The sequence below is a fragment of the Crinia signifera genome, chromosome 6, assembly GCF_055691185.1.
Source record: "Crinia signifera chromosome 6, ASM5569118v1, whole genome shotgun sequence".
Lineage (NCBI taxonomy): Eukaryota > Metazoa > Chordata > Amphibia > Anura > Myobatrachidae > Crinia > Crinia signifera.
In genome coordinates, this window is record NC_139222.1 from 102530844 (window position 1) to 102553063 (window position 22220).

Genomic DNA, 22220 nt, shown 5'->3' on the forward strand with positions numbered 1-22220 from the left:
TTTCCGGGGCTGAATCTCCACTCCTACTCAGGACATCTTCGGGTTTGTAGACTCTCTCTCCATTACAACAGAGTAATCTGTAATGTTATTGTTTCCCCTTAATGCTGTTTTTGTTGTACATTCACTCAGTCTTCCTTCATAATAGTATAGTATGTGCCTGTTTCCTCTATGCAATGACTTAGCTATATAATTTCTGTCTTTCTGCAGAGTAATATACAGGCGGTGCAGTTTTGGACAGAACGTCAGGTTAAAGATGCTCATCGGGATCTGGACATGACCAGAATACTGAGAAAGAAGCGCGAGAAGGGTGAGGAGATACTATGCTGCTGCTTGCTTAAAACTGGTCTTGAACCGTAATAAATTTGCACACATAACGCAATGCTCACTAAGCACCTGAGGAATCCAGCTAGTCATTTGCTGGGAAGTATCACTGAAAATGTCATCTTAAGATTCTTTCACTGACTGCAGACCAATGTATCTCTAATTTTACGAAGGCTGTGTACAGCAAAAGATTTTGGCTGTGCAACTTTTGAAGGAAATTTTAGCTTTTGTGCATCACTTATATATAACTGGAAAATGACGTTCAGTATTTGTGTTAACTTTACTTCAAAATTATATTAAACATTTAAACATTCAAAACACAGCACACAATGTAGTTAATGGGTGAAACACACATTAATTGAGTCTACAACTGCAAAAAGGGACCACTGCTGCTTTGTGCGCTCTGTTGTAATGTCTGTGCGCATGCTCGTCGAGTTGTGTGCGCGAGCACGTGCGCACAGCTTAGAGGGAACACTGCTCTCCATCCTTGAATTGTGATTCGCTGACAATAGACAGCCTGAAATTTTACCTCTTTTCTATTCAGGCATAGGGGGTAATTCAGACCTGATTGCACCGCCGCAAATTCTGATTCTGGGGGCTGATTACCGATACACCGTGTATGCGAACCGCCTGTACTACACATGCATCAGGCCATCCTGCGATGAAAGCCTGCTACCTTTTTTTGATCTCAAGCCATTCGCAAGGAGATTGACAGGAAACAGGGGAGTGGTCTGGGGGTGGTAACCAGCCATTTAGTCGGAGTGCTAAGAAAAACGCTAGGGATGCCAGAAAAAAAGCTGGGAGTGTCAGGAAAAATGCAGGTGTGCCCAGGCGTTTTAGGGGAGGGTGTAACATCAGCAACAGGCCAGATGTGCCTGTATTCATCACATACTCAGAGTAGCCATGGATTTACACGTGCACAGTGGAAACATCATTTCATGGTGAGCATCTTAAGAAGGGTTTGGGACTTATTGGCACGGCTGTGAATAGATTTGCAGCCGTAAACATCTATTCCTACAGTGATCACATTCATTTGCAAGGCAGGATTTGAGTCTAGCGGGGAGGCGTCTATCTGAACGCTGGCCGCTGCGAATTCGGACCCATGCAGTCAGGTCTGAATTACCCCCATAGTTTCAGGCAGCCCATCCACAGCTATGGTCACTTTCTCGCTCTTGACCACTAGGAGGCAGTCAAGTACTCCATGTTATCATAGGCTCATTACCAGTCACTTTTATAACACTTCACACAGTTCTCCTACCTAAAAATCAAAACGGAATCATCGCTTAGTGTTAGAGTACACATGAATATATGTAGCTGGGCATAAATGTAGTATTCTCTGATGTTCTTCAGCTTTAGGTAGAGGTTGCCTCTTCTTTCCCCTCTCTGCATTCAGTATTTTAAAATGAACATACTAACATAGGGCTTGATTCAGAGGTGGATGCAGAGCCGTCGTTCCAAGAAACTGAACGATTATCATGAGACTACGCATGTGCTGTGTTCACACTGCACCTGTATCAAGGTGCCGTTGCGTATCCGCATACAGTCAGGATGCCTCTGCAAAGTGATTGGCAGGTAGTGACTATTTGGGGTTGTTAACATTGTATATGCAGAGAGTGGTTGTTAAAATGCAGCCGTGTCAGAGCTGTTTTTGTGGCATGTATCTGATATCAGCTGTGAGCCCTCGCATGCAAAAACATGGCGCCAGTGTTGCTACTGCTGAAGGTAGTCTGCATAGCCATAGACCTACTCGAGCCATCTATGGGCCTTATTCTGGTTCACTGTCAGAGGCAAATTCCTTCTCAAATGGACAAAACCATGTGCACTGCAGGGGGCATATGTAACATGTGCAGAGAGAATTATTATTCTCTCTGCACATATAGATCTCACTTTGAATTAAAACCCCACCCAAATCTAATTCTCTGGGCACATGTTACATCTACCCCACCTGCAGTGCACGTGGTTTTGTCCATTTGAGAAGGAATTTGCCTCTGAGAGTGAACCAGAATAAGGCCCTATGTTTCCCATTCTTGCATATAGGCTGCATATGCGTACACAACTGCAAATGAGTTGTGGTCGCTCCAGTACGTGTCTCTTTTAATTTTTGGGCGGCTGCTTTACTTGCTCACATCAGCAGCTGTGTTGTGAAGAAAACTTCACGTGCAGCTGCATTAGCACCCATCTCTGAATTTTCTTTATGAATATACTGTACATGTACCTAGAAATGTGCTACTTGGCTAAAGTGCAAATTGAAAGCCCCATACACATCACGCGGGCAGCGACAGACTGGGCTTCTGACTCGGCCTTTGCATTTGTGCACACTCGTGACCTCTTGGCTTGTAGAAATTGGCTTGCAGGAGAGAGGGGGATAGCAGTGTGTGATGCCCCCCTCTCTCCTGGACCTCAGCGGTGCACAGAGAGAGCCGCCGGACCCGCCACCATTCCAGAGGCTCTCTTTGTGCGCCAATTGGGAGGTGGAACCTCCACCTTGCAAGTAGAAATCAACCTACCTGGCCATTGGCCCCTCTTGCATTTGCCAGAAGTGCCGGCCCTGACCGCGGGACTCCGATATTGAGCATACACACGGCAGTCAATATCGTTCAGTGACGTTAGCTGGATCCTCTGAACATGCAGGTCGTTGGCTATAAATTGAAGCTCCCCCATACTTTTTATTGTGGTGCTACATGCTTTTATTAAGGTGTACAGCAATGTGAGTTGCTCTCAAGTGGTTCCTACCCCATCTTCTCCGACTCTAAGGCTGTTGTCAGGGACCATGGAGCCATTATCAGTATTTCAGCAGCCTATGTGGCAGGATGGAATACTGGTCACTCAGACTTGGCACTTTAAAAGGAGACACTAACTGTTAAATCTCCTGGGGCACAGTACATGCAGTGGGAAGATGAAAGTCCTGATCATACAGGCGTAGGCGGACCTGGAGACACAAATCTTGCATGTACAGATGTTAATAAAGTAAAAAATCTTGGATGCTGCAGGGTACCTGGTAGTACCACTCCCTACAAATATGACAAACAAATAGAAAGAATAGGAACCCGCACTTCCTATTGGGATAGATCAGGCATGTCCAACGTTGGCCCTCCAGATGTTTTGAAACTACACATCCCAGCATGCTTTGCAATAGTTTTAGCATTCTCTAATAGCAAAACTGTGGCAAAGCATGCTGGGATGTGTAGTTTCAAAACATCTGGAGGGCCAACGTTGGACATGCCTGGGATAGATGATGGTAAAATGGGAAGATCATTTTTTATTCAAAGTTCTCCTCCTTTGTGGTCCTCAGTCAAAATTCACAACCTCAAAAATAGAACAAATAGAATCTCATGGTGCAGATTTTGGGCGGTATTCAATGAGCCTGATTCGCCATGTTTTTATGGCGAATTTGTGCTGTTTGGCGAATTTTTGACAAAAACGGTGAATCACCCTATTCAATGACCACATGGCGAATACATTTGAAGGTTTTTTTCGCCATGATTCACCGAGTAGCAATCGCTATCTTTTTATGGTGAAATGGAATGTGAACTTTTAAAATAAAGTGTTTTGTTTTTTACATTTGGTGTCAAAAAATCAGGAATTTTATTCTGAGGAGGGGCATGCTATTTTTATTCATGTGCTGTAAGCACATGAATATATATTTAATTTAAAAAAAAATATCTATTTTTTTTTTTTACACAGCAGCCAGCAGGGGGCGCCGGAGCCGAGCCGCTCATTACATATTCATATATTCACTGCACCCGATGTTACGATCGGGTATAGTGAATATACGCGGCCCCCTGCTGGCACCCCCGGGGGGCAGCCTGTGCTGCCTGGCACCCGGGGAGCCCACCTGCCCCCCACAAACGTTCAGGGACAGGCAGAGAGACTTCCATCTCTCTGCCTGGCACCCTCCTCAGGCTCCCTGCGGCATTCGCCGCAGGAGCTCATATTCGCCTGTCAGGGGCAGCGAGCCCCTGACACGTTGAATACCGGAGCCCGCTGGCTCCGGAACGTGGCGAATGTGCAGCGAATCCTAAAAAGGATTCGCTGCACCTCGCAGGTATTCACATTGAATACCGCCCTTTGAGTTAAATGAAAAATGGCAACTTCAACAAATATATATGTGCCCTTACCGTATCGAGGCCTTTCCCAAGGCCAAGGAATATAGCGTAGATCAGGGGTCACACTGTAGGCTCAATTCCTTTGTTTTAATCCTCCAGTTTTTCCTCAAAGATATAAACATATAGGGGAAAACCTCATTGCGTAATAAGCAAATTTATTAACATAAAAAACATACAAGAACATGAAAAACAAAGCCTGGTACCATATCTGGCCTTTCACAAAAGGCTATTTAAGAAGCATATGTGGGGCCAGATCTTATAACCCGGGTGGACCTCCTCATACAGCCTCCAAAAACTAGTCCCAGTGCCGGGTTTCAGATAGGGATCCCAGGTACCTCCAAACCACCAACGCGTTTTGACCTGTAAGTCTTCCTCAGGGTTTATGCAAGTAGCCTGTTGGTGTCCATATTTATACCATAGTAAGGACCTCCCACCAAATTTCTCTTCCTGTGTGGGAGGACCACACTTTTTAAAATTCCACGATTTTATGTGGATCAAAGGGAGGTCGTAGAATTAGCGGACATCCCCAGAGGCTGAGGGCATAGAAACTCCACCCCCTTATATCACGATCAATGCAAGTTCCTCATTAGAGGACAAGTTTATTCAAATGCACATTGCTGCCACGGCCCAGCCCGAGACTGTTAATGTTATGCTTTGCCAACCTTTTGCAGTTCTGCACAATTGAGTATTTATGTCACATTTATCATGTTATATCCTTAAATAGGTGAGCTTTGCTAATCATAACTGATATCCTTTGATATCAAAACACCTAGCAATGAGCATCAATTTTTACATGTTATTTGTTAATATTAAAGTGAAAGAACCTTTAGTGGAATTAACACTTGGCAGGGATTTGTAAACTCATCTCTAAAAGTTAAGCTGAATTAATACAATAATGGCTGTTAACAGTGTACAAGAAATCTTTGTAAGTCTGAATTATGTAAGGCTGAATCTCTACTACTAAATAAACAGCTTTATAGCTTTCAGCACCCAGCGCTTAATGTCATAAACCTTATGTAATTCCTCTTTTTCTAGTAGCATTATCTTTTGAGTTTCCTCTGCCAACAGTCTGCAGTTCAGTGTTTCCTACTTGCTGGGTTTAGCCCAGCTCATCAGTTTCTAGTATATACTGATTGGCTGATTTCATTACCTGAGAAGTCTCCCAGCATCAAAGTTGCAGTCTCTGTTGCTGAATCTCCTTCCTGGGTGGTTAGCTATCTCAATGTATTCTCCTGTGTGTGTATCTGCAGAAGTCTGATTTCGGTAATGTTATCCCTACCAGCTGGCAGTAATGTCTGCACTTGCTGTCCCTGCACAGCTGATTTCAGAGCTGATTGCAGATTCTCCAATCATGGTCTCCACAACAGTCAGCTGACAGTCTCCCAATCATTGAGGACTAGGGGGGGATAAAAAGGAAGTTCAGGCATAGTGCAGATGCCTTGAACAATGTTGCTTTATAGAACTGCATGCCTGGGCTCCAGTTCTCAGTTTCTACAGTGGCCAGTAGTTATGTTATTAAGGGGTGCCGGACGGGTTCCCGACAGTCGGGATCCCGACAATCATTTACCCGACGTCAGGATCCCGACTGTCAAAACGCCGACAGCCGGGTGCCCGATGGCCACCCGCTATTTTCCCTCGTGGGGGTCCACGACCCCCATAGAGGGAGAATAGAATAGGCGGCTCGCGTAGCGAGCCACCGTGCCCGCAAGGGTCTTTTTTGCACTCGCCATGCTGTCTGACTCTGGCCAGTCGGGATCCCGATGTTGCGATAATGACTGTCGGGATCCCGACTGTCGGAGTCCCATACCACACCCGTTATTAAGGCAGTTATACACTACACGATTTGGGCCCGATTTCCCATGATTCGGACGGATTGGGCCGAGAAATTGGGTGAATTGGGACCTTAAGTCTGTATCCAGCTCACTGGATTTAGCTCAGCTCTGCTGCACTCCAAGTGTATCATACCTGCTGGGTTTAACTCTGCACTTCAAGTATATCCTACTTGTTGGGTTTAGTTCAGCACACCAGCATTCCCAGAGTATCCTGCTCCATGGGTTCAGTTCAGCACACTAGTATTCCAAGTTTATCCTGTTCTCTCCCCTTATTTTACCGGGACCCGGCTGACCTGTCGACGTCCCTGCAGCTATCCAGTGCCACCCAAACTCCAACCATCTTACTCACCCGAAATATTTTGGCATCAGTTCTAAAGGACCCAGGTAGTGCATGTTGGATGCAGTCCAAGCTCCCTTGTGGAAGCCCCTGGTGATAGCCACTGGTGTGTTAGACCCTGCACCTCTCTCCTGGGTCACACCAACTCACAGATTCTAGCCAGTCCTCTCACCTCTGACCATGCATAGGAACTACCTATAGCCTCCCTGCTTTCCCCGATCAAGATCGCTCCACTGGCTTATTGAAATCACTGTCGGGAACACCAAGAACTCGGGTCCTGACACCTAATAACCAAGTAGAACATCTCAACACGCAAGTGACTGATGCTCCCCTTACCTCAGAATATATTCATTGTTTTTCTAAAACTCTGCATGTTTTTAATGGCTTACATTAATCATATGTGAGGGGACATCTCAATTTGTTTCATTACTTATATCACTTTTGTATGTGTAAAATCCATATATCCAACAAGCAAATGAAGACTGTGTTTCGTCTTGTACTTTTAATGAGACAAGATGTCTCTCATGCATAATGTTCAGTTTAGTAATGGAAAAAAAAAAAATTAAAATCCAGGCTGCTGCTCTCTTCCCAATAAATCCTCAAGCAGCTCCAGTGCTAGTCAACTTGTGCTTATTTTCACTGTCTCAGGGAAATCACAGGAATTAACAGGATTGTGGTTCCATAACCCTCATTGAATACTTTTTTACGTTTAAAAAATATATATTTATAGAAACAGAGAATTTGACGGCAGATAAGAACCACTTGGCCCATCTAGTCTGCCCCCTTTTTTAAACATATTACCTAAAACCATATTTGATCCTTATTTCTGGTACTTATATGTTAGTTGGGCACCCACTAAGCTATTTGCATAGTGGGCTATTCTGCGTAAGAAAATCGCATCGCATGTCCACTTTTAGTGTCACACTATGCGTGCGATGCGATATTACTAAATAATTGATTCCCTGCTATTTTTTAAGGCATCATCGCATCGCATTGTACCTCACAATGCAATGCGATGCGATAGTGACAATTGTAGGTACCCCCCTATTATCCACACCACCCCATAGTAACCCCCCCCCAGTATCCACACCACCCCATAGCGTTGCAAGCGCAGCGTTGCCCCACTATCCACGCCACCCCGAAGCATGGCGAGCGGCGGCGGAACCCGACCTTTTCATACCCCCACTATCCACGTCGGCGTGGAGTTGATTTTATATAGTGTGGCAAGCGCAGCGAGGCCCGGAGCGTGGCGAGCAGACGTGGAAAACATGTAAAGTAATCCGCGTCCCTTCGCCACGCTTCGGGCTCGGTGGCTCGCTGCGCTTGCCACACTACTGTATAAGCACTTATTTTCGCGAGGCTTTAATTTTCGCGATTTTCGCGAGCCTTCCGTAATCGCGAAAATTAAAGCCACGCGAAATATTTCCCTCCCTAAAGGGTGCATTTATCATTCTATAGCGATCCCGGCGTGATGACAACGCCGGGCATCGCATTGCGGTATCATCCGCAGGGATTTATCATTCTGGGGGTGCAGGGACAGGGCTCCGATAGGAGCCCGTCCCTGCGAAGCCCTAACCCGGATGCCGGGGAGTCAGCGCATGCGCGGTTATGCGCTGACCCCTCTGACCGCACTGCCCCGCTCGGCAGTGCGATGTGTAGCCATAGGCTACAATGGGCTATCGCCATATCAGAATGGCGATAGCCCAGGGCTGCGATGCCGGGCTGCCCGATGCTGATACATCGGGCAGCTTCGCATCCCCCATAGAAACCTATGGGGGATGCGACCGGTAATTATTCGCGAAATTTTCCACTCGCGAAAACGCAGATTCCTTAATTATCGCGAAAATTACTACTCGCGAAATTAAGTGCTTATACAGTATATAAAATCAACTCCACACCTACGTGGATAGTGGGGGTATGAAAAGGTCGGGAGGACGCGTTCCGCCGCCCCTCGTGGGGCTCACTGCGCACGCCACACTTCGGGGTGGCGTGGATAGTGGTGTGGTTTTAGAACCACACATTCACTATTTACTTAACTTAAGTGTATTCAGAAACCATAGTCATGGTAATTTATAGACATACATCACAACTATATGAATATAAAGCACTGGGATCGCATCTCATCGCACGGCACTAAAATGGAACATGCAATGCGATTTTCTTCCGTATGTAAAGTGGGCACCCAACTAACATATAAGTACCTTATTTCTTTGTAAGGATATAAATATGCCCATCCCAAGCATGTTTAAATTGCTCTACTGTATTTGCCTCTACCACCTCGGATGGGAGGCTATTCCACTTATCCACTACCCTTTCTGTGAAGTACATTTTCCTCAAATTTCCCCTGAATCTTCCTCCCTCTAGTTTCAGTGCATGTCCTCGTGTTCTGTTGCTCCTCTTCCTGTGTCTCCCACCTGTACCTTGTTAAATTCCTTGATATATTTGTCAGTTTCCATCATGTCCCACCTTTGCCTTCTCTGCTGTAAACTATACATATTAAGATCTTTTAGTCTTTCCGGGTAAGTTTTATGATGTAGGCCATGCACCATTTTAGTTGCCCTTCTTTGTACAACTCTAATGTATATATGGCCTCCAGAACTGAACACAGTACTCTAGATGAGGTTGTACCAATGACCTATACAATGGCATTATTACTTCTTTCTTTCTACTGCTGATACCTCTCCCTATGCAACCAAACATCTGACTTGCCTTCTTTATTGCTTTGTTACATTGCCTACCTGCCTTTAAGTCACCTGAAATAGTGACACCTAGATCCCTCTCTTCCTCAGTAGTTTCCATTATAGTGCCATTTATACTATGTTTAGTCTTTGGATTTCTGCAACCCAAGTGCATGATTTTGCATTTTTTGGCATTAAACTATAGTTGCCATGCTCTTGACCATTCGCCTAACCAAGATCATCAATCATTTGTTTTACCCCTCCTGGTGTGTCTGCCCTGTTGCTCCTTCCTAGTCAAAATGGAATGAGAATGAAAATATCCAGGGGTAGTATATGAAGTCAACAATGTCTTGGTTGACCCCAAAAGGTCAACATAAGCAAAAGGTCAATGAGTTTTTCAAAAATGTTATATGGTAATGTCCTCCAGTTAGTGTACTGCAACCCCTCACATGACTCACACTGTACAATTCCTAATCAGAGTCCATCTGGATAGTAAAGTCTGCCCATTTACTATGACAGCCACAAGTGAAAATCTGTGAAATGCCCATGAAACATGGCACAACCGGATGTGTGCATAGTTTATCAAATCTGTAGATTATGAACTCTGAGCCATCTAATTACAGCACTGCGTCTTCAGCTAAAGGCCTGTGAGGAAAAGATAAAGGCAGCTCAGGAGAACGTACATCACCTGCGAGAGTACCGTGATCGGGAGCATTCAATGAAAGTTTTGGAGACTGCTGAGCTCGAGAGACAGCTACGAGTGTTAAATGAGACCCATCAGGTGCGAGGATTTATTATTATCGTTTATTTATATGGCGCCATTTAGTTTGTTTGTGAATGAAACATTACATTCATGCATGTGCACTACAAATTCCTTTCTCTCATTTCCTCCTTCAGGACCAGGCTACTGATGTGGAAGCTTTAGCTCATACTGAGACACAGAAGTTGTTGGAAAGTCGCCTAATGGTGAAGGATGCCATCCTAAAGAATGTAATGGAGGTAAGAGAACTAGTGAGAAAAGATGCTTTCCACAGTATTGCGTTGAGGTTCTTCAGTTTGGCAGAATTACTGCGCACCCACCGCTCATGATAGGACAACACACAATGCCATAGGGCAGAGGTTCCCAAGTATAGCCATGCTTAGCCACAGGTGACTTAATTAGTACCTCAGTCAATTAATTTAAACCATCTGTGCTGAGCCATGGATATACTTAAAACCTGGACAGTTAGGGTGCCCTGAGGACCGAGTTTGGGAAACTCTGCCATAGGGAATGCCGCATGCTAACAAACAACTAAGTTCTCAGAACAACCTACCAAATAAAGTGGAATTGCCTGACATACAGCCATTTTAATGTGTCCTATAAACGCTGCTGCCCGTTAGGCTTTTTATTTATACTGTATATAGTGTTAACTACAGTGTGTTTTCTGAGATACAATATTTTGTCGGATAACAGTCACTTGAATACAGTAGCTGCACCTCTGCTGTACATTATAGATAAGTGTCTGTAACAAGCATATCCTGTGCCCCAGATTTCTCTTAAAACAAGAAAGCACACAAGCCACCGCTATACCTGCTGATATCGGGGGATCTCCTCTCTTCCCGGAGCTATGTATGGAACGTGTACCAGGGTTCTCTCGGAGCCTGGTCTGCAAGCTGCATTCTTAGATCATGTAACACTCCAAAAAAGGAGGTCCTTGTAGTTTTCAGATCTGCTCTATACAGTCATGTAGACTCCCAAGGGTGTATTTACTAAAAGTTGATTTTCATCTATTTCAAATCGATAAAAATCTATTTTTATCAGGGCTAAAACACTAATTTATTAATATTTTATCATTAATATTTAAAAAAATGAATGAATTTGGAATGGATTGCTGATCTGCATATCCATTTGCAACTCACCCTCAAATGATTTTCTCAGTCCGTGCAAGTGTGCAAAACTCTGACCCTTCCACAACTCTGCAACAGAATCAGGCTGATCCAGGCCGGAGCTAATATCACGCACCCTCCCTGAAAATGGCTGGGCATGCCTGCGTTTTTTTCTGACACTTCCAGAAAACGGTTGGTTGCCACCCCCAAACGCTGACTTCCTGTCAGTCAAGTTGTGAGGGGATTGCGGAAAAAGTAATAGCTGATTTTTGTTGCTGTTTGGCCTCGTGCATGTGCACTATGATACGTAGCCATGCGCAGTAGTTCAATCATCAATCAGCTTGCAAATTCGCACAACAGCGATCAGGTCTGTATAATCAGGGGTGGCCAACCAGTCAGAGACAAAGAGCACAAACATATTTTTAGGGGTGCTCAAATGCCAACATCATTCATGTGCCAAAAATTGGGGATGGCCTTTTGTCCACTAGGCCACGCCCCTGGTATAAAATGCATTGAAATAGCATGAGCCAATAAAAAATACATTGAAAAAGGCAGATTCACATGATAAGCATCAGCTCCTGCACTAGACCAACCCCTTGTGTCATTCCAGCAGCCCCTTGTGCCCTTCATGTGTCACTGTCCCCTTAATTGTAATGAGCTCAGTATGTAAGTGGGATAAGTGGATCCTGTAGTCAGAAATCCCTGCAGTGTTGTAAGTCTTAGGATCCCCCCCAGAAGCCTCTTTATGTGGAACTAGTCACAGGAACCAACTGAATACCTGATCCACCTGTCAGGCAGACAAAAGCTATGAATGGGAGATGGCTGCATGCCTTATATTGCTGACTTTCACGGCTGGTAGTATGACACACTGGAGGGGAAAGATAGGGCACTACATTGCATTGGGCTGCTGACACCGACTAGTCAGAAAACTGGGGGTTATTCAGACCTAATCGCTGGTCTGGTAATTTGTAGAGCCCTGCGATCAGGTAATCTCCACCCAGCCAGAGTGAAATCCTGCCCTGCTATTCGCTGCAAATCCATTCACAACCTGCTCACCATCTAATGATTTTCCCAGTGTGTGCAGTCTGCGTATAGCCCAGGACTTACTTGGCCAGTGTGATAAAAGCAGGATAATAGTGGCCAGAGCTGACATTGCTGGATTTTATCACTGGGTGGCTTTGCGTACGTATGTGCAGTCATTCAATAATTGCCCGACCTGCAAAATCGCAGTCTAATGATCAGGTCTGAATAACCCCCGCAGTGCCGGAGTGTTTGCTTTCCAGTAATAAAAAAGACGCTGGATTATATAGTAGGATGGTCTTGTGCTTCCGTACAGTGAGCTGAACGCATGCGCAGTCCACTGATAACCACAGCCATGTGATCAGGTCTGAATAACCCTCACTACCCTGTACACTGCTCACAAGGCAGGATACTCGGAGGCTTCCCTAGATCTATTCAAAATTTATAATGATGAAAATCAATCTTTTATGAAAATATACTACCAGGGCTTTAGTGTTCCACTATGGTTGAATATTAAATTTTACTGCAATAAAGAGGTAGGTGAGCTTGGGGGTGGTGTGGGTGGGGCAGTGGCAGGTGCGGGATACTGAGGGTGGTGGAGTTACACGTGCGGGGGCGCCCCGTGTGGGCGATGTGGGTTGGCCAGGTGCGGTGGTGCATCTGTTGAGTGATGGACAGTTGCGGGGATGCTGTGGGTGCAGGAGGTGTGGTGGTGGGGGAGAGATGGTTCATGGGTATTGCGGATGGGGGTTGGGCGGACGCAATCATGGAAATTCTGGGCGTACCCCTGTGAACGCAGGCATGCCCATGCATCCATGAAGTGGGCGGCTGATGTCATATGACATCAGTGGCTGCACCCCATTTTGGCGGATAGCGGGCATCTGAAAAGAAAGTATAGACTTTTCAGAGCGAAGGCTAGAGAAATCATTTGATGGTGTGTGACCATAGAATTATTTCTCCTCCTTGCAGCCGCATGTGAGTGGATGTGTAAGCGTACACATCTGCTTGCATGCTAGTGCGGGGATTCATTTGGCGGGGCGACGTTTACCTGCTCGCTAGGCAGCGAATATACGCAGCCTAGCAAGCAGGTCTGAATCAGGCCCTTTGTTCTTGTAGAACCACAAATACAATTGATTTTAACTTTTTAATTGGTAACATGGTAAATTACAGTGTAATGTATTGTGGCCAGGTTGGCCAAGACATCAAAGGACACAGAGATCTCACCGCTCCGGAAGGTGTCTGCACCCAGCTGTTCAGGTAGGTAACTATGCGGTTCAGGCCCTCCGGCTTGATGGATAGTGGTGGTGAGAACACGGCGGCAGCAGAGGCTCTCCTGGGCCCAGCTGGAGGAGGCAGCAGTACCCTGAAAAAGTACATGGACACTGGCTGCAGGGTGATCGTTGGGGGTGGAGTAAGCGGTGCCGGGTGATTGCAGGGGTAGGGGGCTGTCTGGCTGCAGGGTGATTGCTGCAGGTAGCCAGAGCCGGGTGATTGTGGGGGATGGGATGCGGCTGAGGATGTGGCCAGGGGATCGAGGAAGGATCGTGGTGAAAACTGGGGATACAGCCGGGGGATCAAGGGGGGGGGGGGGCTGGGGATACTGCCAGGGGATCTCCTTCTTCTCTTGCTCACCACAGCCACAGGGAAAGAGTAGGTGGAAATTGCTGGTGATAGGATATTAGCCCCGATCTGTCACTCTATGACTCCGCCCAGCCTTATACACACAGTCACAATGACAGATCTGGGCTAATATATAAGAGTTGTTGTGCTTTTCCAGTAAGAAATCGCTGTATTTAGAAGATGTTGTGTTGGCAGACAGCAACACTGCAGCATATCCCATTATTTGAAGAACAGCAGCTTTAGAACGCTGAACTTTCCTAGTGGAAGGTAGATATGCCTGACTGACACCAGTGTTTCCCAACCTCTGTCTATAAATGTCATTTTACCAAAACGTCCATGTTGTTGAGATCTTTTTAAACTTTTTTCTACTAGTTAATGGGCTGGATGTTATGGGGTGCGAGTCCGGTGAACCTGCGGGATAATGGAAGAACTCCTAGGTTTTTAAAAAGGGGAGCCATTTACAGGACTGTCCTTTAAAAAAAAACTTCTTTTTTTTTTAACTTCAATACATTTTTATTGTAACAGATTTTTTTTTAAATGGGGTACAGAAAAGAAAAGGGGGGACATTTGGGGGGGGGGGGTATTCAGGGGGGGCATAGGTTCACAATAAACATACTTCTTCGCTACGCAGAGCGAACACTGCAGGTTATAACAATCAAAAAGAAATATCAACAAATGGAGGTTCCCAGACGGGGGAGTAGACAGGCTATCAAATCAAATAACTTTACTAAACATTTCCAAACAAGGGGGGTCCCTTGGAGGGGGTCAGGGGCGTATACCCCCAAGCACATCAGTCCTCTGAAGGTTCAACCAGGCTAAACTGGCGGGGGTCTGATGCAGAGGGTGATGGGAAGAACTTAGCACCATCTCCCTCCGTTACATAGGCATGCCATGGGAGCCAGCGGATGTGGGGGGAGGAAGTCGAGGACGAGTATGGGGTGAAGTTTGTTTCCATATTAAAGTGGAAATTGGTCTTCAAGATTACCGGTAGGAGGGAGGGGGAGGAGGGTTGTTTCCACTGCTGGGCCAGATTGGCTCGGGCTGCAATAAGTATGTGACCTAGGACCAGTTTCTTCTCTGTGGGAACATCTTGGGGGTAGATGTGAAATAAAGCGAGGGAGGGGTCGGGGTCAACCTTCATTTTAAATACAGAGGATATTAGGTTAAATACGTCTGTCCAGTACTGGAGAATTGTGGGGCAGGACCAGAAGATGTGGAATATGGTGCCCGTGCCTCCGCACCGTCTCCAGCAACTATTCGAGCAGGCCGGCCAGAAAGTATGTAGGCGGTCCGGGGTCATATATAACCGGTTGATAAGTTTAACGTGCATCTCTGTATGGTTTAGGCACCTTGACATCTTATAGGAGGTGGTGAAGATCTGGCGCCATTGGGTAGGGGTAAAAGTTTTGCCCAGGTCTGTTTCCCATTTTATATGCGCAGTAGATTTAGAGAAAACCGTAGGGGTTATGAGAATCCTATACCAGAAGGTTATATCACCTCTAGTATTCATCAGAAAAGGTCTAGAGAGGACCTTCTGGGATAGGGCGCTGGGAGGGGGGAATGTGGGAAAATGGGATCTCCACCAGTGTGAGATTTGTAAATAATGAAATTTTTCGGATGTTGGGATCTGAAAGAGGTTCTGTAGGGAGGTAAATGGACGTAGGGTCTGGGCTTCTAATATATCTCCTAAGGTGGTGACTCCGTGGGCCTTCCATGTGCCCAAGTTGAGGTTGGGGATTAGATTTGCTACAAAGGATAAAAAAAAAAAAAAAAAAAATCTTGATTTCGGTCAGCATGCCACAGGGCCACCGGACTCTCACAGCATTACTTCTGACTCCATGTCTTGATTACTTTCCAAATGATCCATCAGGCATTATCACTGATCTCCTCAATCAGTCATGCTAGTATAGTTTAAAACATGTAATGCCAACATATATGAAGTGACTAGAGGACTACATATTGTGATCATTTTTATAAACCTATGAATATATCCAGAACAGATATCTTTTAGAATAAAAACCACCATAGTATAAAGGGTTCAGTGTAAAACCTGCTTTAGCTAACTCAAATGTAAACTAAATGTCATTTCCAGCTAGTGTCATTTTATCAATACCCAATAAACAAAGTGTACCCAGTTATAACACTATTTGCGGTCCCAAACTATTATCTTTAGCAAGAATTGGAATCTCTGCCTTTATCATTGAAGAGGATGCATCTCCAGAACCAGGAGTTGAAGCAGGACATTCATGCATACCAGCAGGTGAGTGGCATGACACGTAGTAGCCATATTGTTATAGCCATGTTATACTGTGGTATGTTTAACCCCTTCCCGACATTTGACGTATATATACGTCATGGCCGGGATGTACTTCCCGACACATGACGTATATATATACGTCATGACTTTAAACTGTCACCGCGTCTATAGATGCGGTGACAGTTTAAACATGTCTGCTGTCCCTGACAGCAGACATGTCCCAGCATGCCCAGGGGGGGCGGCGATGCCTCCCCCCCGTTGGCGATCGCTGCGATTGGCTGTTCAATGTGAACAGCCAATCGCAGCGTTTTCCTGTGTTACCGGCGAATCAGACGCTCGGTAACAAAGGGATCAATCACCGCCGGGTGTGAGGGGGCGTGAGGGGGTCACCAGTGATGACCACACCTCACCCCACCTGCCCCCAAGGCTGTGATTGGACCGACGGACCAATCACAGCCATGGCGCGTGATTTAAACTAACGGTGACTGCGCTGCAGACGCCATTCCGGTCTGGAATTGCGTGCAGAGCGGTCACCGTGCCAATCTGTCGTGATATACTGACCTGATCCTTGCCTGATACTTACCTGATCACCGCTGGTAGCGTGCTGCCAGCAGCTGGATGCTTCCTGGATCTTGTGACTTCCTGTGTGCTGCTGCTGCAGTGTCATAGAGTGACAGATAGTGACAGATAGTGAGAGATAGTGAGAGATAGTGAGAGATAGTGAGAGATAGTGAGAGATAGTGAGAGATAGTGACAGAGAGTGATAGAGAGTGCTATATTTTGTGTCTGCTGCCCCCCCTTTTGTGCTGATCAGTATATCTGTGCTGATCAGCAACTTTTTGGGGGTGCAGGGTTTTTTTTCTATATATATATACCTGTCAGTTGCACCAAAGGTTGTGCTGCCTGTGCAACTGACTGCTGCCCCCCCTGCTGCCCCCCCTTTTGTTCTGATCAGTATAAATTAACTGATCAGCAACTTTTTGGGGGTGCAGGGTTTTTTTTTTTATATATACCCTGTCAGGTTGCACCCACAGTTGTGTGCCTGCTGCCCCTCACTGCTAATCAGTGTTGCATCACTGCATCACTGATCTGCAGGTTTTTTTTTTTTTGAGAGTGCAGTGGGGTTTTGTTTTTACACCCACGTTGCTTTTGTGGGTATCCTGTGGCCGCTGAGCGCTGATCAGTGACGTACATCACTGAACAGCATTTTTGGCACAGGGTTGATATAATTTTTTTTCTGCAGTTTTTTTAAATTGTTTTTTTTTGGAGAGTGCTGTGGTTTATATTTTTTTTAATTGTTTTTACACCCACGTTGCTTTTGTGGGTGTCCTGTGGCCGCTGAGCGCTGATCAGTGACGTACATCACTGAACAGCATTTTTGGCACAGGGTTGATATAATTTTTTTTCTGCAGTTTTTTTAAATTGTTTTTTTTTGGAGAGTGCTGTGGTTTATTTTTTTAAAATTGTTTTTACACCCACGTTGCTTTTGTGGGTGTCCTGTGGCCGCTGAGCGCTGATCAGTGACGTACATCACTGAACAGCATTTTTGGCACAGGGTTGATATCATTTTTTTTCTGCAGTTTTTTTAATTTTTTTTTTTTTTGGAGAGTGCTGTGGTTTATTTTTTTTAAATTGTTTTTACACCCACGTTGCTTTTGTGGGTGTCCTGTGGCCGCTGAGCGCTGATCAGTGACGTACATCACTGATCAGCATTTTCGGCACAGGGTTGATCTATTTTTTTTGGATCAAATTCCTGTTGCCTTTGAGCGCTGTTCAGTGACGGACGTTACTGACCAACATCTGTGCTCAATTTTTGGCGCAGGACCTTTTTTTTTTTTTTTTTTTAACCCCTTCAAGGTTGTACCAAAAGCTGCCTTGAAGTTGCTGAGTGACGTACATCACAGATCAGCATTTTTGCCACAGGGTTGATCTAATTTATTTTTTTTTTTTATTGGGATCAAATTCCTGTATAAAGTATTTTTTTTTCTGCACTACATACACACTACACACTACATACCCCCCGTGTTGAAATAAAGTTTGTACCCCCCCTACACTATACACGTGTTGAAACATTACACTTACAGAAACACAAAAATAAAAATGGCATCCCAAATGTCATCCCAAATGTCATCCCAGTCATCCAGAAGAATGTATTCAGCGGAGGAGGCATATGCCATGCTTGCCTCTGACTCTGACACAGCTAGTGATGCAAGTGGGGAATTTGAAGGATTCGTCTTAAGCTCCTCTTCCTCCTCTAGTGATGAGGGACCCCCTCAAAGACGCCCCCGTAGAGCAGCTGAGACACCCCCCCCCCCAATGATTGATCTCGTATGGACCCCACCACCAGACAATTTTGAGCCCCAGGTTCCTGAGTTTTTGGCCATCCCAGGAATCCAATTTGATTCAACAGGTCTCAGAGAAATTGACTTTTTAAAATTATTTTTCTCTGATGATTTTATAAATTTAATGGTGGACCAAAGTAATTTATATGCCCAGCAGTTTATTGCTCAAAACCCCACGTCATCATTTGCTAGGTGGACCCCTGTAGATGCAGTAGAGATTATGACGTTTTGGGGTCTGGTGTTACATATGGGCATAGTAAAAAAGCCAGAAATTAGGCAATATTGGAGTACAGATTTTCTGTACAGCACCCCACTTTACCGTATGGCCATGACTCGGACTCGTTTTGAGACAATCCTTAAATTTTTACATTACACCGATAATGCACAGTGCCCACCCAGAGATGATCCCACCTTTGACCGGCTATTCAAAGTCAGGCCGGTCATTGATCATTTCAGTGCCAAATTTGCAGAGATGTACATCCCTAAAAAATTTATTTGTATCGACGAGTCCCTTATACATTTTAAAGGAAGGGTTAAATTCCGCCAGTACCTTCCCAGTAAGAGGGCAAGGTATGGCATAAAAATGTATAAACTGTGTGAAAGCACCTCAGGGTACACCCACAGGTTTAGGGTATATGAAGGGAAGGATTCAAGAATTGAACCGCCAGCATGCCCCCCCTCCCTCGTAGGTGTTAGTGGAAAAATTGTCTGGGATTTAGTGCACCCCTTCCTGGATAAAGGTTATCACCTCTATGTGGATAACTTTTACACTAGCATCCCCCTGTTTAAGGCCCTTGGTTCAAGAGGTACAGCAGCTTGCGGTACTGTGCGCAAGAACCAAAGAGGCCTCCCAAAAACGCACATTGCCCAAGTACTGAGAAGGGGTGAAAGCAGGGCACAATCCACCGAAAATATGTTGTTGGTCAAATATAAGGACAAGAGGGATGTCCTTATACTGACAACAATTCATGGAGACAGTACCACCTCCGTCCCTGTACGAGGTACCAGTACCCACACCTCAAAACCTAATTGTATCCTAGATTACAATAAGTACATGGGCGGAGTGGATCTTTCAGATCAGGTACTGAAGCCGTACAGTGCCCTGCGGAAAACAAAAATCTGGTACAAGAAGCTGGCCGTGTATATCATCCAGATGGCACTGTATAACGCTTACGTGCTATTCCGTTCTACCAGCCAGAGGGGGACATTTATGCACTTTCAAGAGGAAGTCATAAAGGGCCTAATATTTGGGAACCAGCAGGCAGAGGGCCCCAGTACTTCTAGTACTGGCCCCCGTATTGTACCATGGCAGCATTTTCCTAACGAAATCCCCTCCACTGCAAAAAAGGTCAGGACACAAAAAAGGTGCAAAGTTTGCTATAAAAAGGGAATAAGAAAGGATACTATTTTCCACTGTGAAACTTGCCCCGACAAACCCGGCCTATGTATAAAGGAGTGTTTTAAAATATACCACACATCTATGGATTATTAGGTTCATCATTTCACCGTGCTTCGGGGGTCTTGCTAATGCCACATAGCACCCACCATTCATTCCACCAGAATCTGAGCTGCAAAATCCAAAAATCACTCCTTCCCTTCTGAGTCCTGCCATGCACCCAACTGGTATTTTTTGGTCACATATGAGGCATTGCCATACTCGGGAGAAATTGGGGCACAGATTTTGGGGTGCTTTGTCTCCTTCATTCCTTGTGAAAATTAAAAATTTTGAGCCGGAACTGCATTTTTGTGTAAAAAAATTTAATTTTTCATCTGCACTGCCCAGTTGTACCACAATTGGTGAAACCCCTGGGGGTTTGAAATGTACACTATACCCCTAGTTGAATTCCCTGAGGGGTGTAGTTTGCAAAATGGGGTCACTTGTGGGGGGGTTCCACTGTATTGGTGCTTCGGGGGTCTTGCTAATGCGACATAGCACCCACCAACATTCCACCAGAATCTGTGCTGCAAAATCCAAATATCACTCCTTCCCTTCTGAGTCCTGCCATGCACCCAAATGGTATTTTTTGGTCACATGTGAGGCATTGCCGTACTCGGAAGAAATTGGGGCACAGATTTTGGGGTGCTTTGTCTCCTTCATTCCTTGTGAAAATGAAAAATTTTGAGCCAGAACTGCATTTTTGTGTAAAAAAATTTAATTTTTCATTTTCACTGCCCAGTTGTACCACAATTGGTGAAACCCCTGGGGGTTTTAAATGTACACTATACCCCTAGTTGAATTCCCTGAGGGGTGTAGTTTGCAAAATGGGGTCACTTGTGGGGGGGTTCCACTGTATTGGTGCTTCGGGGGTCTTGCTAATGCGACATAGCACCCACCAACATTCCACCAGAATCTGTGCTGCAAAATCCAAATATCACTCCTTCCCTTCTGAGTCCTGCCATGCACCCAAATGGTATTTTTTGGTCACATGTGAGGCATTGCCGTACTCGGGAGAAATTGGGGCACAGATTTTGGGGTGCTTTGTCTCCTTCATTCCTTGTGAAAATGAAAAATTTTGAGCCAGAACTGCATTTTTGTGTAAAAAATTTAATTTTTCATTTTCACTGCCCAGTTGTACCACAATTGGTGAAACCCCTGGGGGTTTGAAATGTACACTATACCCCTAGTTGAATTCCCTGAGGGGTGTAGTTTGCAAAATGGGGTCACTTGTGGGGGGGTTCCACTGTATTGGTGCTTCGGGGGTCTTGCTAATGCGACATAGCACCCACCAACATTCCACCAGAATCTGTGCTGCAAAATCCAAATATCACTCCTTCCCTTCTGAGTCCTGCCATGCACCCAAATGGTATTTTTTGGTCACAAGTGAGGCATTGCCGTACTCGGGAGAAATTGGGGCACAGATTTTGGGGTGCTTTGTCTCCTTCATTCCTTGTGAAAATGAAAAATTTTGAGCCAGAACTGCATTTTTGTGTAAAATATTTAATTTTTCATTTTCACAGCCCAGTTGTACCACAATTGATGAAACCCCTGGGGGTTTGAAATGTACACTATACCCCTAGATGAATTCCCTGAGGGGTGTAGTTTGCAAAATGGGGTCACTTGTGGGGGGGTTTCTAACTTTTAGCATCTTATGGTGCCTAGAAACCTACATGGTGCCTAAAAAATAATCTCATAAAAAGGAGGCTCCAAAATCAAGTAGGTGCTCCTTCTATTATGAAGCCTGTGGTTTGGTCAACGTGCACACTAGGGCCACATATAGGATATTTATGAAAACAAAAGAATTGGGGGAATCAATTTTTAGTCACATTTCTCTAGTAAAATCTACTGTGTTCCTTAGAAAAATGTATTAAAATTGAAAATCTGCAAAAAAAATGAAATTTTGAAATTTCACCTACACTTTGTTTTAATTCCTGTGAAACACCTAAAGGGTTAACAAACTTCCAAAATGCTGTTTTGAATACTGTGAGGGGTGCAGTTTTTGAAATGGCATCAATTATGGGGGTGTCTCACATACAAGTCCCTAAAAGTCACATCAGAACTGAACTGGTTGAAAATTTGAGAATTTGCTATTCATATTTTAAGCCTCCTAGTGTCCAAAAAAATTAAAAGGAGGTTGAAATAATGATGGAAACATAAAGTAGACATATGGTCTATGTTAGTTATTAACTATTTTGAGTGGTATGATTATTTGTCTCACAAGCAGAAAATGTAACATTTTGAAAAAAATTTTTTTTTACATTTTGGTATTTTTCACAAAAAAACACAGACTGTATCGACCCAAATTTACCACTAACTTGAAGTACAATGTGTCACGAGAAAACAATCTCAAAATCACTGGGATAAGTAAAAGCAAAAAAAAGTTATCCCCACTTAAGTGATACC

At 44.8% G+C, this 22220-nt stretch overlaps 2 protein-coding genes across 4 annotated transcripts in view; one reads left to right on the forward strand and one right to left on the reverse strand.

Annotated features, from left to right (window-relative positions):
• Nucleotides 1–4546, reverse strand: part of HCK (HCK proto-oncogene, Src family tyrosine kinase) — a 137806-nt gene extending 133260 nt beyond the window's left edge. The window contains exon 1 of the mRNA XM_083146595.1: nt 4440–4546. The gene's annotated coding sequence lies outside the window, so the exon portion shown is untranslated. The remainder of the gene's footprint in view (nt 1–4439) is intronic.
• C6H20orf96 (chromosome 6 C20orf96 homolog) overlaps nt 1–22220 on the forward strand; it is a 35875-nt gene that overhangs the window by 9669 nt on the left and 3986 nt on the right. For all 3 annotated transcript variants that reach the window (XM_083146599.1, XM_083146597.1, XM_083146598.1), the window contains exons 5-8: nt 208–307; nt 9898–10055; nt 10172–10273; nt 15954–16040. In XM_083146599.1, coding sequence (XP_083002725.1) covers nt 208–307; nt 9898–10055; nt 10172–10273; nt 15954–16040 — 447 coding nt within the window. The remainder of the gene's footprint in view (nt 1–207; nt 308–9897; nt 10056–10171; nt 10274–15953; nt 16041–22220) is intronic.